Below are 16,602 nucleotides of genomic sequence, written 5' to 3'. Positions count from 1 at the left end.
CAGAACTCGGGGAAGGATGGGGAGGGAGGGGGGGAAGAGGAGAGGTGAAGGGGTTTAGGGGGGGGAGGGCAGGGGAGGGGAAGGCGGGGAACGACACTTGTTTTATTTTTGCCTAACAAGCTTTGGTTTTATTTTATTCATAGAAAAAAAAGGAAAAAAAAAAATCTCTCGGCTCCCCCGCGCCTTGCCGGCGGCTGGGCTCTGGGAGGGGCTCCGGGACGGGGCTCCGGGATGGGGCTCCGGGCCGGGGAGGCGGGCAGGGGGGCCGGGCCGGGCCGGGGCGGGAGGAGCAGGCAGCACTGGGGTAGCACTCTGGGTCTCCGCTGTTTGCCTTTAACACTAACTGTACTGTTTTTTCTATTCACGTGTGTCTAGCTACAGGACGTAACATGAAAGGTAGCCTAAAAAAAAAACCTGATTAAATTCAAGGGACTTTCTGAAGTCGATGTTTTAAGTTTTTATGTTTAATCTGCTCTTTTACCCAAACTGGGGTATGTAGTTTGGCGGGGGGGGGAGGGGGGGAGGGGGAGAGGGCAGTGCTGTGCTGCAGGTGAGCTTCGGGGTGGGGGGATTCGGGGCTGGTTGGGGTGGCCAGCGGCCTCCTCCTGCTTCTCGGTTTTGGGGTTGGATCCTTTTTCTATTATCTGTTTTAATCCAGGAAACCCCGTTTTTCTCACGCATCCTCGGCAGCTGCGGGTACCTTTGGCTATGCGGGGGGAGCTGTGGTTGGGGCGGTGGGAGGCCACGCTGAGCCCCCACACCTGGGTGCTGGGCTCGGGTTGCGCTTTTTCAGCAGACCCCCCTCCCCAGAGAGCGTTTTGGGGAGGGGGGCGGGTCTCCCTCCATGGCACCGGGGTGTCTCTGTGCCTGCGCGGTGCCACGACGGCCCCGCCGCGCCCGCTCCGGGCGGCTGTGACGGGAAAGAGGGAGGAACGGGCCGTGGCGAGCCCGGAGGGTGAACGGCTGCGCGCTCGGGTCCCTCTCGCTCTCCCTCCACTGGGTTTTTGGGTCGATTAAAAGCCGCTGAGATCCCCTGGCAGCAGCTCGGGGCCGCCGGCCCCGCTCTCCTCCTGCCCCCGGCAGCGCCCGCCCGGGGCCCCGCGCCGGGCTGCTGGGGGAGCCGCTGCCCCCTCCCCTCCCCGCGCCAGGGGCTGGTAGCGGGCGGGGCTCCCCGGGTGCTCCGTGCTGGCCGGGCCGGAGGCGAGGGGCCGCGGTCCGCGAACCCCGTTCCCAGCCCGGCGGGAGCCCCGGGCTCCTCCCGCCGCTCCACCCGGGAAACGCGTCCCGCCGCCCCCCCGGGCCCGGGGCGGGGTGAGCGGGAGCGCGGCGCCCCCTGGCGGCGGCGCGGGGAGGGGATCCCGCTTCCGGTCGGGTGCGGGGGCGTGACGCCGCTGCGCGCGGGCCGGCCCCGCCCAGGAGGGGCGGCCGCGCGGCGCCGCCATGTCGGGAGCGGCGGGGCCGGGGCAGGGGCCGCCCGCGGGGCCGGGCCGCTCCCCGCTGCCCTGCGCCCCCCGCCCCGCCGCCGCGCTCCAGTTGGGCGGGGGGGCCGAGCCGGCGCGGCCCGGCGTCGTCGTCATCGATCTCCGCTTCCCCCGCGGCGCCGCAGCCGACGTGAGTGCGGCCCGTGCCCGGCCGGGGCGGCGGCTGCGGTACCGGCCTGGGCAGGGGAGGGGCGGGGAAGGGGTGGCGGGGCAGTGCCGGGGCGGCGGGGGGGACGCCGGTGCCGGGGGGATGCCGGGGCAGTGCCGGGGCGGCGGGGGGGACGCCGGTGCCGGCGGGATGCCGGGGCACCACCCGTACGGGTGTGGGCGGGGCGCTGGGGGCGGCCCCGCTGGGGCGGGGAGGGGTGGCAGGGCGGGCCCTGGGGGCGTGGGCGCACGGGGGATGCCGGTGCCGGTACCGGTACCGCTATGGGTATGGGTATGGGGGGGTGGAGCGGTGATGCCAGTGCCGGTACCACTATGGGCAAAGGAGGGATGTCGGTGCCGGTATAGGCGGAGGGGGGATACCGGTACCGGCATAGGTGGAGGGGGGATGTCGGTGCCGGTACCGCTACGGGCAAAGGAGAGATGCCGGTGCCGGTACAGGCGGAGGGGGGATGCCGGTACCGGTACCGGTACCGGTGCGGTGGGGGCTGAGGCCGCCGGTCCCGCAGGTGCAGGAGATCGTCTTCAGGAACTTCTACACGGCTTTCCTGAGCGTGCGGGTGCAGCGCCCCGGGCCCACCGGCTCCCGCCGCTGGGTGACCTGCCTGCGGGACTACCGCCTGATGCCCTGCCCGCACACCGAGGAGGGCTCCCAGGACTACTTCTCCCTCCACCGACACCAGGTCGGCATGGCCAGACGCTGCCCGCGGCTCCGGGACTTGCCCCTCTTTGCCCCCACCCCAGGAGGGTTCCCGGTCCCTGGGGCCCAATGCTGACGCCCCGCCGTACCCCCACTTGCGGCGCCTCTCCCAGTCCCCCTCGCCCTTCTCAGTACTGATGGTGCCTGTGGCGGTCCGGCTCGTGCCCCACTTTGTCCCCACAGCCCCCACGAGGTGACATTTCCCCGGGGCTCCTTTCATCTGGGGTGGGGTTGGGTGTTCCTGAGCAGCGCCGGCCTGGCCAGCCCCTGCGGTACCCCCGGCGGTGACGCCTTCCCCCCATCCCCGTTCCTTGCCCCGGCAGATGCTGTGTGACATGGACCAGGTGACGGCACTCCGGTTCATCCTGCGGCAGCCGTCCCCAGTCTGGCTGCACTTCACCATCGAGGAGCTGCAGATTTTCCCCCCTGGACAGAAGGTGAGCAAGTGCCAGTGCTGCCCAACCTGCCAGGCGCAGGCAGGGGTTCCCCATCCCTGTGCCTGGCATTGCTCCCTGCAGCTCCAAGAGCCTCAGGCACCCTCTAGAGGACACAGGGCTGTGGGTTCAAGTCCTCATCTTTTGCTGGCACATTTGGGGTCCCCTTGTGTGCTGAGGGCTGGGAATGGGACTGCTCTGGTCAGCCCTGGCCTGTATGCCTGAGCAGTGGGATGGAGCTGGAGGTTGCAACACCTAATTCCGGGTTGCTCACACTCACCCTATACACAAAATTCCCTCTGACAATGGTAAAGTGGTATTTATATCTACAGCAATGTAAACACGGGTGGGGTCCAAACCACAGCACAAGGGATGGAGGTGGGGCTGGGGACACCCCTCGTGTGACCCTCAGGATCTGTTTCAGAGCCCCCAGAAGGATTTCCCCTCCTGGCTCTCCCAGCTGACCCCTCCGGAGCAGCCAGCCAGCCTGCATGGGGTGAGTGAGCCCCGCCGAGGTATGACAGGGAAGGAGGGGGGACCTGTGCGAGGTGCTGGATGCAGACACCCTCTGTGAGGCTGTCAGCCCCATTGCTGCCCTGTCAGCTCCAAGCCTTGGGCAGGAATAGCTGTGGAGCCCCAGAAATCCCCCACCTTGTGCTGGGAGGAGTTTGCAGCGTTCAGAAGACAGACATCTCCATAGGGATCTGTGATTTGAGGTGACGGATCTACCTGCCCTCTAGTCTGGGTCCGGGAAGGTCCCTGTGGGAGTGGAGGGTGCTCAGCATTGCTGGCAGGACACATGGGGACGGGGTGGCACGGTGGTCCCCGGCACTTTGCAGAGGATGCACCCTGGGGAGCCATTGCCCAGCCAGAGCAGCATGTGGGCAGAGGGAGGTCGCAGCCACAACACGTGTTTACAGCTTGTGAGCCACATTTGCCCAGCCGGCAGCATTTGGTGAGCAAAGTCCAGGCAGAGCAGGGCAGGGGTGGGCAGCTGGCTCCCCACAGAAACCTGCTGAATCAGCTGCTGGAGCTGCCTGTAGGAGCAAGGCCGCAGAGCCACAGTGCCCAGCGCCTCAGGGGCCGTTCTTGCTCCTGGGCTTTGGAGTTTATGTCACCACTGTGGCAAAGCTTCATCCAGCCCCAGCACATCAGGGAGCTCCGGTCTGGGGAGGACACCCCGGTCCCTTGCTGGTCACTTGGATCGCGTCCCCCTCGGCGAGGGGTGCTTTGAGCTTGGCTGCTCCCAGCATCACCACGAGGCACCCAGCAGTGGCCTGGTGCTGCTGGCGGGGTCAGGCAGGGGAGAAGCGGCACAGAGCTTTGCCCCCGGTCTGAGAGCCGCCGCTGAGCCTGCGAGTCCCGCCTGGCTAAAGGTCCCGGGGTAGGGAGGGGGGAACCGAGTGCTGGCAGTGGGGTTTCCGTCGCCGGGCCCGGGGAGCGCTGTGGAGGGAGGCTGTTGGGAAACTCTGGACTGTGCGATTAGGTTTTTAATCATTAGCCAGCGCTCTGCTGCTCTGTCCATGCCCTGGCTGCCTGCCAGCAGAGATGGGCTATCGGCGCTGCGGCACCAGGGCTCAGGGTCACCCGTCCCCTCGGTTCCGTGTTTTCCTAGAGCGGGGCCCTGCTCGCCCTGTGTTGGGAAACCATCTGCACGTCAGGAGTGTGGGCGCTGTCGTGGTAGTGCCTGGCTCCCCAGGGGCCACAGCCATGGAGCCACACCGCTGCCCAAGCCCAGGGTGATCCAGGCCATCCACAGCACCCTCCATCCCTGCTTCTTTCCAGGAGCTCCCCGACCCAGAGAAGGTGTCAACCGAGGTCCAGCAAATGTGGGTGCTGACGGAGGTGATCCGTGCTCGCCAGGCAGCTGCTCGCATCGGGCGCTTCGATGTGAGTCCCACCACCCAGCGCCTGGGGGCTCTGGCCTTGCTGCATCACTGGAGGGATGGGGGGGCTTTTGGGGAGCCCTGGTAAAGTGATGGACCAACGGTTGCTCTTTTCCAGGTGGATGGCTGCTACGATATCAACCTGCTTTCCTACACATGAGCCCCATCGGAGCCGTCTGGTGGGAGCCAGCACCTCTGTGCTCCTGGGGCTGAAGCAGACGCCTGCGCTCCTGCATGGGCCTTGTCTCTGCAGCCCCGGAGGGGTTCCAGGCCCTCCCCACACCCCTTCCCTGTTCCCTCCTGCGCTGGCTGGCAACGGTGGGCAGAGCCATGGCAACGGTGAGCGGAGCCATGGCCCCGGAGTACCCCCGGGAGCCGCTGCCGGGGCTCTGCCCGTGGCACAGCCCGGCTCGCCGCCCTACCTGTGCCCGGGTGAGCGGCCCTGGCCCTGCCTCGCTGCCCGCGGGACGGGGCTCCGGCGGACAAGGGCGCTGGGGCCGCTGCTGGGGGCCGGGGGCGGGCGGGATGTGCGGCGGGAAGAGCCTCGGTCACGACTAAAAGCTGCTACCGTGTCCTGCCTGTGCCTGTCGGTCTCTCGGGGCTGGGGCGCAGCGGGACGGCCGTGCCCGGGCAGCCCCGCACCCAGCATCCCCCCGGGCCGGCGGCCGGAGGCGGGGGAGGCGGTGCCGGGGCGCGGGGCGGGGCGGGGGCCGGGCGGACTCCATGTCCCAGGGGCCCCGGGGCCGGGCCGAGCCGGGGAGGGAGGAAGGATGCTGCGGGTGGGCTGCCGCGCCGTGCTGCCCCGCCGGCCCCCGGGCTCCGCGCCGCTGAGCGGGGCCGGGGGGCCCGAAGCGGCCTCGGGGGGGCTGAGGCGGACGCCGCTGGACGCCCTGCACCGGTCCCGCGGCGGGCGGATGGTGCCGTTCGCCGGCTGGAGCCTCCCGCTGCACTACGGGCAGGGCCACCTCCAGTCCCACCTGCACACCCGCCGCCGCTGCTCCCTCTTCGACGTCTCCCACATGCTACAGGTAGCCGGGGCGGGCTGGAGGGGTTGTGCAGGGCCGGGGGGGCCACCCACACCGCCTCACACAGGCTCCCGGCCCCTTCCAGACCCGCGTGTACGGCCGGGACCGCGTCAGGTTCATGGAGAGCCTGGTGGTGGGGGACATCGCCGAGCTGAAGCCGGGACAGGTACCGGGCACCGGGGAGGGGTGCGGGGGGGCAGGGGGTGTCCGGTGGGGTCTGAGGGCCCCAGGGGTGCCCCGAGCTCGCAGGGTGGGGCCAGGAAGCCTGGCTGCACCCCCGGGGCTGCGTTCACAGGGCACCCTGACGCTGCTTACCAATGAGAGGGGCGGCATCGTGGATGACCTCATCGTCACCAACACGTCTGAAGATCACCTCTACGTGGTGTCCAACGCTGGCTGTGCCGACAAGGACTTGGCCATCTTGAGGGTACGGGGCTGCCCAGTCCCCACGAGAGGTGGGGACGCATGGCAGGAATGACCCTCCCTGCTATCCCCACGCCTTCTGGTGACGTCCATGGCTGTGGGGTGTGAGGTGGCCACAGCCACGTGATGGGGCTGGCACCAGCCCAGCACCCTGTCACAAGCAGCCCGCTGTCACCCTGGCAGGGCAGAGAGGCAGAGCTGCAGGCTGCCGGGGGTGACATCCACCTGGAAGTGTCAGACAACGCGCTGCTGGCTCTGCAAGGTAGCAGGGGTCCCATGTGGGGGTCTCACCCTCAGCTGGTGCTGAGCTGTGCTCCCCTCTGAGTTCTTGCCCGACAGACTTCTGTGCCCCTTCCCACATCCCCCCCTTCCCCGGACACCACCACCCCCCAGAGCCACCTGCCTCCCCAGGTCCCTCCATGGCCCAGGTGCTGCAGGCAGGGCTGTCCGATGACCTGGCCAAGCTGTCCTTCATGAACAGCATCACCACAACCGTCTTCGGCGTGCAGGGCTGCCGGGTCACGCGCTGCGGCTACACCGGCGAGGATGGAGTAGAGGTACCCTGGGAGCTGTGCCAGCACCCCACCCCCCAAACCACAGTACCCAGGAGAAGGCTGCTCCCCGCTGACCCTGCCCATGTCCCCCTGCAGATCTCGGTGCCCGCAGGGCGGGCAGTGGAGCTGGCGGAGCAGCTGCTGGGTGTCCCCGAGGTGTGGCCGGCAGGGCTGGCAGCCAGGGACAGCCTGCGCCTGGAAGCTGGGCTCTGCCTCTACGGCAATGACATCGACGAGACCACCACGCCTGCTGAGGCTGGGCTGCTGTGGACCTTGGGTAGGTCAGGGCCATGTCTGCCCTGCACCCCCCTCCTCGGGGCGGGCAGAGGGGCGAGGCAGCCACACAGGCCCAACAGGGCCTAAGGGGACCAGATGGGCATCGCTGATGTTTGCCCATCTCTGCCTTGTAGGGAAGCGCCGGCGTGCGGCCATGGACTTCCCCGGCGCGGCCATCATCATGGCACAAGTGAAAGAGAAGCCCAAGCGCAAGCGTGTGGGGCTGACATCGGTGGGACCCCCCATCCGTCCCCAGATGGCCATCCTGGGCCCCGAGGGCACGCCTGTGGGTAGGTGGAGGTAGTGGGGCTGGTGTGGGCACAGCCCCCCAAACTGCGCTCAGGGCAAGGGAGGGGCCTGGGGCTGCCAGCCCCCTGCTCACCTCCCTGCATCCCCATGTGCCCAGGCACGGTGACCAGTGGCTGCCCCTCGCCCTCCCTGGGCAAGAACATCGCCATGGGCTACGTGGAAACGACACACAGCCGCACTGGCACCGCGCTTGATGTTGAGGTGCGGAAGAAGCGGCACCCGGCTCTCATCACCAAGATGCCCTTTGTGCCCACCCAGTACTATGTGGCCAAGTGAGGCCAAGTGTGACCCACCGTGGGCACAGTGCCCTGGCCCCAATAAAAGCAACTGCCCCACTCTCCCTTGCCTCCTCCCTGGTGCCGGTGGTGGGTGCCAAAGACATGGGCAGCAGCCAGGGAACAGAACTTTAATGGTGTGGTCAGTGCCCAGTGGGTCCTGGTGCTTCTCACTCCCGGTGCGTCTTCGCCGGCTCTGCTGCCAGGCCCTCCCTGCAAAAGAGGGGCAGCGTGAGCCGGGCTGGGGGGAGCCCTGTACAGCCCCAGGGCACTGGAGCGGGCACCCACCCACCTGTGCGGGGCAGGCATGGCTGGGGCTGTGCTCCCTGGGATGTGGGGGTCTGAGGGCACGGCTGGGAGGGTGCTCACTGGGGTGCAGGGGTCTGAGGGCACGGCTGGGGCTGTGCTCCCTGGGATGCGGGGGTCTGAGGGCACGGCTTAGGAGGATGCTCACTGGGGTGCGGGGGTCTAGCAGGGGTCGCTCACTGGGGTGCGCCGGCTCGGTGTCACGACCGGTCGGGCGCCCGGGGACACACCGGTCCGGGGGGCACCGGCTGGGGTACGCTGGGCCGGGGGTGCAGCCGGTAGTGCGGGATCCGCCCCGGGACAGGCCGGGACCCGAGCAGGGGAGGCCGGGGCGGGGGAGGAGCGGGGGGGTGGGGGGGAGTAGCGGTTGCGGGCCCGGCAACGGTCGGGACTCACCGGGGCGGGCAGTGCCGCTCCGCGGCGCCGTTGCGTCCGGCCGGGCCGGCGGGGGAGAGGGAGTGTGCGCGGGGCCGGGCGGGCGCGGGGCCGGAGGCGGCGCCGGGGCCCAGGCCGGGACTGGGGGACTGGCGGGCGGAGGTCCCGGTGCGGTAGCAGAGCGTGGCCACCGCCTCGCCGTAGGCGCGCCAGGCCAGGTAGATGCCCAGCAAGCTGAGGCCCAGCCAGAGCAGCAGCAGCTGGCAGAGCGCGGCCCGCATGTCCTGCGCCGCCCACTCGGCCGCCAGCTCCCGGCCCAGCGCGCCCAGGCCCTGCCAGACCGCCGCCATGGCTGCGCCGGCTGGGCGGGGGCCTGCGGGCCGGGCGGGGCTTAACCGGGCCGGGCCGGGGCTCGGGTGGGCGGGGCCTGCGCGGGCGGCGGGGCCTGCGCGGGCGGCGAGGCCATGGCGGGAAGTGTCCCGGAGGAGCTGTATTCGCGGCAGCTGTGAGTGTGCGGCCGGGAGCCGGGGGCCGGGAGCTGGGCGCTGGGCGCCGGGCGCCGGGCGGGGGGCAATTCCCGGGGCCCCGCTGACGGTTCTGCCCCGCAGGTACGTGCTGGGCGACGGCGCGCAGCGTTTGGCCGGGGCGAAGGTGCTGGTGTCGGGGCTGCGCGGGACGGGAGCGCAGGTGGCGGCGGCGCTGGTGCTGGTGGGGGCCGGGCGGGTCGTCCTGCACGACAGCGGCGCCGCCTGCATCGCCGACCGCTCCCACCAGGTACTGGCGAGCGGGCGGAGGCCCGTAACGGGTGCGGCTGAGTGGGCGGGAGGAGGTGCTGGTACGTACAGGTACGGGCAGGGCTCCCGGCAGTGCGGCTGCCGGTACCGGCTGCAAGCGGAGGTCACGGTAAGGGGTGGACGTGCGGCTGGGGTACCCCTGCTCCAGGTACGGATGCGGGGTGGGGGGCTGCCAGTACGGGGTGCCGGCCGGGGGTCCCGGTGAGGGCTGTGGAAGGGGAGATCCCTGTCGCGGCAACGGCCCGGGGTGTCCCCCTTGTCATGGGTGGGGTGTGGCGTGGCGTGGGTGTGGTCCCCAGCAGAGCACCCCACCAGCGCGGGCAGGGCCGTGCAGAGCACCCTGCTGCAGCGGGCAGCACCCCAAACCCAGGGGGTGTCCCACCATGTGCCCACCCCGCAGTTCCTCCTGCGGGAGAGCGATGTGGGCCGGAACCGCGCCGAGGCATCCCAGGAGGCCCTGGCTGAGCTGAACCCCCGGGTGGCCGTGGCAGCTCACACCGGGGAGCTGTCGGAGGCCTTCCTCGCCTCCTTCCAGGTAAGCCCGTGTCCCCACGCCCTGGGGGTCCCCCGGGCCGGTGGCACCAGCTGACAGCCCCGGTACAGGTGGTAGTGCTGACCGAGTCCCCGCTGGAGGAGCAGCTCCGCATCGGGGATTACTGCCATGCCCAGGGAATCTGCTTCATTGTGGCCGACACCAAGGGGCTGGCAGGGTAAGGGGTCTCTGCCGCATTGTTTCCCCCCTGGCTCTGTCACGCCTCGTCCCCGCAGCCCATGTCCCCATCCCACTGGCGGGGCTGCTTGGCCCCTGTGGGACCTGGCAGTGCTTGGGCAGCTTGGCGAGGCAGCTCCTCCAGTAAAACCCCCTTGGGCCTGTCCAGGCAGCTCTTCTGTGACTTTGGGGAGCACTTTGTTGTTGAAGACTCAGCAGAAGGGGACCCGGTGTATGCCACTGTGCAGCACATCTCCCAGGTGGGGGGGCAGACTCAAGAGACTTCCCCAAAAATGCTGCTGCCTCCTCTGATAGTTTTATGCCACCTGGGTCTGGTCCCCTGCCTTTGCTTCTCTTCCTCAGGGCAACCCGGGCGTGGTGACATGCACGGGGGTAGAGAACCTCTTCAGCGACGGTGACCTGGTGACATTTTCCGGCATCCAGGGGATGACAGAGCTGAACGGCCAGGAGCCCATCGCCGTGCGCGTGCTGGGTGAGTCACCCAGGGGGTCAGGGAACTTGCCGGGTCCTTGGCAGTGACATGACTTCTGTCCCCGTCTCATTCCCAGATGCCTCCAGGCTGGAGATTGGGGACACCAGCTCCTTCTCGCCCTACCGCTGCGGGGGCCTGGTCTCGCAGGTTCGGACATCCCAGGTGCACTCCTATGTAAGTCCCTGTCGGCCTCATGGCACTGCCAGCCAGGGCACCTCTGTGCCACGCCGTGCCCATCCCAGCCCTGGGGAAGCGCTCACCCCATGTCCCGGCACCGGCAGGAGCCCCTACGCTGGTCGCTGTTGATGCCCAAGATCCCAGGGAAAAGTGGTGAGGAGCTTTCCCGCAGCCGCAGCCTGCACGCCGCCTTCCAGGCCCTGCATGCATTCCGTGGGGAGCAGGGCCGCCTGCCCCGGCCTCGGGCACCCGTGAGTCCCCGTCCTGCCCCTGTCTGGACCGCCCCAGACCCCTCCGTCCTGCCCAGGGCTGCCCTTGTCTCTCTGCCCGCAGGCGGACGCGGAGCGTGTCCTGGAGCTGGCGCGGAGCCTGGAGGCACAGCAGGGTCCCCTAGACGAGGATGTCGTGCGAGCCTTCGCCAGCGTGAGCGCGGGGTACCTCTGCCCCATGGCCTCTGTCGTCGGGGCCCTGGCAGCCCAGGAGGCGCTGAAGGTGAGTGGGACAGGGGTCCGGGGGTCCCAGCGGGCCGGGATGCCGCTGTCCGGCAGCGTTGGGTGACCACGAGAGGGCACTTGCTACCTGCCTGGGGACACGGGGCCAGGCTGCGCGGGACCTGCCGGCCACGGAGCTGACCGGACCCCTGCTCGCTCCAGGCCATCACTAGAAAGTTCCAGCCCCTGGACCAATGGTTGTACTTCGATGCCCTGGAGTGCCTGGCGCTGGAGGGGGTCGCGCAGCTGACGGAGGAGGACTGTGAGCCGGTGAGAGCGCGGGATGAGCCCTTCCCGGGTGCCGGGGGTGCCGCAGCTGCCCGTGCTCATGCGGCTCCTCCGTCCCGGCAGAGGGGGTCTCGCTACGACAGCCAGATCGCCGTCTTTGGGGACGCCTTCCAGGAGCTGCTGGGCCGCCAGAAGTACTTTGTGGTGAGCTGGGGCGGGCGTGACGGTGCCAGGAGAAGCTGCGGAGCAGCTGGTCAGCGTACAGGGGGCTGCAGCGGCTCTGCCCCGGCAGGTGGGAGCTGGTGCTATCGGCTGCGAGCTGCTGAAGAACTTTGCCATGATGGGGCTGGCAGCAGGGCCAGATGGCAACATCACCGTCACTGACATGGACACCATCGCCCTCTCCAACCTCCATCGGCAGCTCCTCTACCGCTCGGCAGATATATCGGTGAGGCACTGCGAGGTGGGGGCTGAGCTCCCCCTGAAAGGCACCTCTGCCATCCCAGGGGTTTCCCAGGGGATGTGGCGCAGAAGAGAGGTGCCTACCCCCTCTCTGCCCTGGCAGAAGCCAAAGTCGGCGGTGGCCGCGGCAGCCGTGCGGCGCATGAACCCCAGCATCAAGGTGACAGCTCACCAGAACCAGGTGGGACATGACACTGAGCTGCTCTACGGGGACGACTTCTTCCAGCACCTGGATGGCGTTGCCAGTGCCGTGGACACAATGCAGGCCCGTGAGTGCTTGGGAAGGGGAAAGGGGACAAGCCCCTGGACAAGCCCCCAGCACCCCTCACTCCCACAGGCAACTACTTGGAGAGCCGCTGCTGCCGCTTCCTCACACCGCTGCTGGACTCGGGCACAGAGGGGCTGCGGGGGAACGTTTCAGTCATGGTGCCCCCCCTGACCAAGCCACTGGGGCCAGCCAGCACCTCTGAGGATGGCACCTTCCCCCTCTGCACCCTGCGGTACTTCCCCCACGCCATCCAGCACACGCTGCAGGTAGGCTGTGCAGTGCCGGCACCCGGCGAGGAAGCCCTGGCACCGTTGTCTTCCTTTCCTGTTTCCCCTTTCGGCAGCGAGCCACAGGCAGGATACAGCCCCGGCTGCTTCCTGCTGGCAGCCCCAGCCCTGCTGCCCCAGCACAGCCTCTTCCTCCCCCTGGGTTTGGACTGGGGGTCCTGGGAACAAGAAGGGGGGGTCCCAATGCTCAATCCTTGCTCCCCTTCTGCAGTGGGCCCGTGATGAGTTTGAGGGGCTCTTCCAGCTGCCCGCGGAGTACGTCAACCGGTTCATGCAGTGAGTGAGCTTGGTGGAGCAGCACTGGGAGAGCAGCAGCCGTCCCTGCCAGGGCACTGCCCACTGCTGCCAGGGTGGGGGATAGGGGCAGAGTGCTGCATCCCACCTGGGGTGTCCCGTGGGATTGCTTCCAGTCCATCATCATCAGCGCCTGGTTTTGCAGAGACCCAGTTTTCCTGGAGCAGCTGCCATCAGGAAAGGCTCTGGAAGTCCTGGATCAAGTGCGGGCCAGCTTGTGGGAGCAGCCACGGGAGTGGCAGGACTGTGTGCGCTGGGCCCGGCGCCGCTGGCAGAGCTGCTACCATGATGCCATTGTCCAGCTGCTGCACACCTACCCCCCGGAGCACGTGAGCCTGGCACCCACGGGACTGGCACCCTCAGCACCCTCTCCCCTCTGCCAGCTGCCCCACCACAGCAGGGGTGGGTGGCAGCCCTGGGCCTGACTCTGCTTTCCCTGCACCAGGAAACCAGCCCGGGTGTCCCCTTCTGGTCAGGGGACAGGATCTGTCCCCATCCGCTGACGTTCGACCCCGACAATGTGAGCGTGGGGGAGAGCTGCGGGGTGTCCTGCTGGGGACAGGGTGGGCAGGGGGGAGAGTGGAGTCTGTGCTGGGGGGTACGGTGGACACCAAACCCTCCATTGGCCTAACTGGGGCTGCCCGGTGCTGGGCTCAGTCTGTCCCTGTGCCCTGGTCAGCCAGGATGCTGCTGGGGACAGTCCACGCTTGCTCTGCGTGGTGGAGGAGAGGCGCCTCCGTCTCCTCCATGGGGCAGAGTGGGCATCCCGAGGCGCTGTGGGCTCAAGGACCCCCCTGGCTGACCCCTCAGGACACCCACCTGGACTACATCCTGGCTGCTGCCCTCCTCTTCGCCCAAGTGCACAAGGTGCCACCATGCACAGACCGTGCGACCACCCAGACCATCCTCCGCAGCGTGGTCCTGCTGCCCTTCACGCCCCAGGATGGGCTCCAGATCCCCCTCACGGATGAGGCGGCAGCTGTGCAGGCACCTGAGGGTGAGGGTCCCTGGGCCCCCCCGGGTGCATCCCCAGGTCCAGCCTGCTGTTGATGGAGCTGTGGCTCTGCTAGTCCCTGCCCCAGCACCCAGGAGGACCCAGTCTCAGGGCCAGGGTGAGGGAGTATGGAAGGGGGCCATGCTGTGCTCCCTGCAGTGTCGGGGTACCATCCTGGGTGTTTCTGTGTCCCCCAGATGGTGAGCAGCTGGTGCAGCTCACCCAGGCCCTGCTGCAGAAGAAACAGGAGCTGGCAGCAGGGGACGAGGCACAAGTGCCCCTGATGGAGCCCATCCACTTTGAGAAGGTACCCAGGGCTGGAAAGGCAGCCCCACTCAGCTTGGGGGGGCTGACATGCCCATGGGGCCATGACGTTCCCATGTTCTTCCCCCACAGGACGATGACATCCACACTGACTTTATCACAGCAGCGTCCAATCTGCGTGCAGAGAACTACAGCATCCCCCCTGCCAAACGGCTGACAGTGAGAGGGGCAGCCTGTGGGGTCAGGGGTGCCCATCCTGTGTGGGGCAGCCAGTGACCCCCCCCATCCTGTCTTCAGAGCAAGCAGATTGCTGGGCGGATCATACCTGCCATCATCACCACCACCGCAGCCGTGGCGGGGCTGGCATGCCTGGAGGTCTACAAGCTGGTGTGGGGGTGCCAGGACCACAGCTGCTACCGCCACAGCAACCTCTTCCTGTCCAACTGTGTGCTGCTCCGCTTCCAGCCCCAGCCGTCCCACACCTATTGGGTAGGACCTTCTTCCCCAGGGCAGAGCAAGTGGGGGACCCCCTGGGGTTTCAGGGCACCCCAGCTCCTGGTGACAGCCACTGTGGGGGGTGATGCTGGTGACCCGGGAGGTGGCCACGCAGGAGGGGCAGCACTGGCTGTGGGACTCTGGAAATGGATCCCGGTGCTGCAGTGGCCCAAGCGTGGGGCCAGGCAAGGAACCAGCTCCTTCCTGCAGCTGCCCCCCTGGCACTGAGGCCCCACTGCTATCCCACTTACCCCCATCTCGGACCCAGCCGGGCTGCTCTAGGGTGCCTGTGGGGTTGAGACAGCCTGGCTGCCCAACAGCGGGCCCCACGGCAAGCCCCGCAGCCGGAGCATGGGGGCTGCAGCAGCCGTGTACGTCTGGCTTATGGAAACCAGCTGCAGCAGCCGTAGAGCAGCTGGCACCGGGCCGGGAAGGACTGCCTGGGGGGAGCGGGACAGGGGGTCCTAGTGGTGGGGGGCTGAGCCGCGGCCGTTCTGACAGGGAGGGAAGAGCGGGGGCGGGGGCAGGCCCAGATTGGGACCGTCTGGGCGATAGAGGCCCCTTTGTCTGGGGGTTTATGGCGTGCGAGGCAGCCCTTCCGGCATGGCAGGAAGCGCCGATTGGAACCAGATTGGCCTGGGGGGCCCAGGGCCGGGGGCAGGAAGAGGGGGAGGGAGGCGCTTCCACTGCCTTGCGCCGGCTTTGGGCTGCTTGGCTGCTCCACAGGCTCCTCACAGGCTGCCCAGCCCTGTGTCGCCCTGGCTGTGGTGCCCCCAGGTTGGCACTGTCCCCCCACATGCCCTTGGCTCCCCCCAGCATAGCCAGTGCCTCCACATCCTATGACGAGGACATGTCTGGCTGCTTGGCTATGGTGGCAGCATGTGTGCCACAGGCCCACAGGGCATGACCCGCAGGGACCTGGGGAGCAGCCCACCTTGGGGGGCAGCCTTATCCAGGGGGACAGGCGTGCTGGGATGAGCAGTGGCGTCTTCTTGGTGCTGGGTCCATGCCACCCCGGTGAGGATGGGGTTAAAGCCCTTTCCACCCTGGTGGGATCGGTGCAGGGAGCAGAAGGCAGGAGGGGAGAAGGCAGCAGAAGGCAGGAGGGGAGGGCAGCCAGGTGCGAATGTCCTTTCCTGATCGGGGCCGGGGCCAGCGCCGGGCAGGGGCTGGTGCTGCCTGCGGTGAGGGCAGATGGTAGGACAGCCATGCCAGACAGCATGGGGCCACATCCGGCACTCGGCCCCAAGGCCGGCTCTTTGCCGGCCCCCTCAGCCAAGAGCTGGGGTCAGGGGGCCATGGGTGTGAGAAGAGGCGATTGTGCGGGGCTGGGCAGCACTTCAATGGCCCTTTGTGTGCCCTTTCCGGCCTGGGGCTGGGGGCTGCACTGGCTCCACGCTGCCCCTGGACCCCAGCAGTGCCTGGGGGTGGTGGTGCCCTGCATTGGCCCTGGACCACTGTGGTGCCCCCGTTCCCCTGCACCCAGACTGTTCTCTCTCCCTGCCCTGCTGTACCCCAGCCCTTGTGCCCCACCGGTCCCTGCTCCATGGGGCCAGGCTGCTGGGCACCGGTGCCAACTGCTGCACCCTGCTCCCCCTTGCAGTACGGCGGCCGGGAGTGGAGCTGCTGGGACCGGCTGGAAATGCAGGCGGTCAGCGCCGATGGGCAGGAGATGACGGTGCAGGAGGTGCTGGACTGGCTGCAGGTGAGCCTGGCGTGGGCAGCACCCAGCTGGGTCACCCTGGGGGTTGCAGCACCGGATCCTGACACCCACCTCTTGTAGAGGACGTACGGCTGGACTGTGACCATGCTTCTGTGCGGCCATATCACGCTGTATGACTGGAATGAGGACGAAGAGACACGGACCCAGCAGCGGGCACAGAGGTAGGTCCCTGCTTTTGGGGCCTAATCCTGCCCCGAAGGGGTTGCCAGACCCCTCTCCCTCTATCCTGAGCTACTCCAGCTGCAGTGCAGCTCCCAGCCAGCTGCTGGATAAACATCCTGCCGGCAGCGCTTCCCGTGGCAGGACCCCTGCCCGGCCCCTCACAGCCGGCGCCTGTGTCCCCCCAGCCTGGTCGGGCATCCTGGGGGGTGGGGGTGGTGTGTGTAGTGCTTAATGTCCAAGCTAGTGTCCCCAAAGCCCTCTTTCCCCACTACAGGTTATCAGAGAAGCTGCAGAAATCTGGGGGGCCACGACAGCAGGAGCTGGAGCTGTGCTACGTGTGCGAGGAAGAGGATGCTGAGGATGGAGATGACCGTCCCCCTCTCCTCTGCTACCTACCCTGAATGGGGGCCCAGCACCCCCCCACCTTGTGCAATGAAAGATGTGGGATGAGCAACAAAGCATTGACCCTCATTCACAAAAAAACCCTGCCTGCCCCTGCCCAGAGTTGGGGCGCAGGCACCCCCTGTGCCCCCATAAATGCTGCTGCGCCCA

At 68.1% G+C, this 16,602-nt stretch overlaps 4 protein-coding genes across 5 annotated transcripts; 3 read left to right on the top strand and 1 right to left on the bottom strand.

The window, feature by feature from the left end:
* Positions 1-1,440: 1,440 nt before the first annotated feature.
* Positions 1,441-5,400, top strand: NICN1 (nicolin 1, tubulin polyglutamylase complex subunit; the record flags this gene model as incomplete). Its single annotated transcript, XM_084269516.1, has 6 exons — positions 1,441-1,611; positions 2,156-2,329; positions 2,670-2,783; positions 3,205-3,276; positions 4,566-4,670; positions 4,785-5,400. The coding sequence occupies 6 exons, from the start codon at positions 1,441-1,443 to the stop codon at positions 4,824-4,826; spliced, it is 678 nt and encodes a 225-aa protein (XP_084125642.1). The 3' UTR covers positions 4,827-5,400.
* Positions 5,401-5,426: 26 nt separating this feature from the next.
* On the top strand, positions 5,427-7,607 carry AMT (aminomethyltransferase). 2 transcript variants are annotated; one of them, XM_084269515.1, is made up of 8 exons: positions 5,427-5,694; positions 5,777-5,857; positions 5,987-6,118; positions 6,298-6,376; positions 6,526-6,671; positions 6,765-6,945; positions 7,079-7,234; positions 7,351-7,607. In XM_084269515.1, the coding sequence occupies exons 1-8, from the start codon at positions 5,437-5,439 to the stop codon at positions 7,527-7,529; spliced, it is 1,212 nt and encodes a 403-aa protein (XP_084125641.1). In that variant the 5' UTR covers positions 5,427-5,436; the 3' UTR covers positions 7,530-7,607. The 2 variants fall into 2 exon arrangements, with proteins under 2 accessions (XP_084125641.1, XP_084125640.1); XM_084269514.1 differs by having other exon boundaries at positions 6,508-6,671.
* Positions 7,608-7,617: 10 nt separating this feature from the next.
* Positions 7,618-8,563, bottom strand: TCTA (T cell leukemia translocation altered). Its single transcript, XM_084269518.1, has 2 exons — positions 8,231-8,563; positions 7,618-7,741 (listed from the first exon to the last, which is right to left on the bottom strand). The coding sequence occupies exons 1-2, from the start codon at positions 8,557-8,559 to the stop codon at positions 7,699-7,701; spliced, it is 372 nt and encodes a 123-aa protein (XP_084125644.1). The 5' UTR covers positions 8,560-8,563; the 3' UTR covers positions 7,618-7,698.
* Positions 8,564-8,673: 110 nt separating this feature from the next.
* On the top strand, positions 8,674-16,539 carry UBA7 (ubiquitin like modifier activating enzyme 7; the record flags this gene model as incomplete). Its single annotated transcript, XM_084269473.1, has 24 exons — positions 8,674-8,714; positions 8,818-8,983; positions 9,404-9,538; positions 9,607-9,713; positions 9,882-9,972; positions 10,076-10,205; positions 10,282-10,379; positions 10,487-10,633; positions 10,716-10,874; positions 11,036-11,143; positions 11,225-11,305; positions 11,394-11,549; positions 11,667-11,832; positions 11,901-12,097; positions 12,330-12,394; positions 12,558-12,741; positions 12,858-12,932; positions 13,223-13,409; positions 13,604-13,713; positions 13,803-13,889; positions 13,968-14,159; positions 15,769-15,870; positions 15,949-16,049; positions 16,325-16,539. The coding sequence occupies 24 exons, from the start codon at positions 8,674-8,676 to the stop codon at positions 16,449-16,451; spliced, it is 3,012 nt and encodes a 1,003-aa protein (XP_084125599.1). The 3' UTR covers positions 16,452-16,539.
* Positions 16,540-16,602: the final 63 nt, after the last annotated feature.

This window comes from Gallinula chloropus (genome assembly GCF_964237585.1).
Source record: "Gallinula chloropus genome assembly, chromosome: 12".
Taxonomy (NCBI): Eukaryota; Metazoa; Chordata; class Aves; order Gruiformes; family Rallidae; genus Gallinula; species Gallinula chloropus.
This window is presented reverse-complemented; position numbering and strand designations above follow the sequence as displayed.

Bases quoted from the DNA above. Each gene is read 5' to 3' on its own strand.
- TCTA (XM_084269518.1), bottom strand. From the start codon at position 8,559: ATGGCGGCGGTCTGGCAGGGCCTGGGCGCGCTGGGCCGGGAGCTGGCG. The intron at 7,742-8,230 runs GTGAGTCCCGAC...CCTCTTTTGCAG, and splicing joins GAGCGGCACTGCCCGCCCCG to GGAGGGCCTGGCAGCAGAGC.
- AMT (XM_084269514.1), top strand. From the start codon at position 5,437: ATGCTGCGGGTGGGCTGCCGCGCCGTGCTGCCCCGCCGGCCCCCGGGC. The intron at 6,946-7,078 runs GTAGGTCAGGGC...TCTGCCTTGTAG, and splicing joins TGGGCTGCTGTGGACCTTGG to GGAAGCGCCGGCGTGCGGCC. The intron at 7,235-7,350 runs GTAGGTGGAGGT...CCATGTGCCCAG, and splicing joins CCCCGAGGGCACGCCTGTGG to GCACGGTGACCAGTGGCTGC.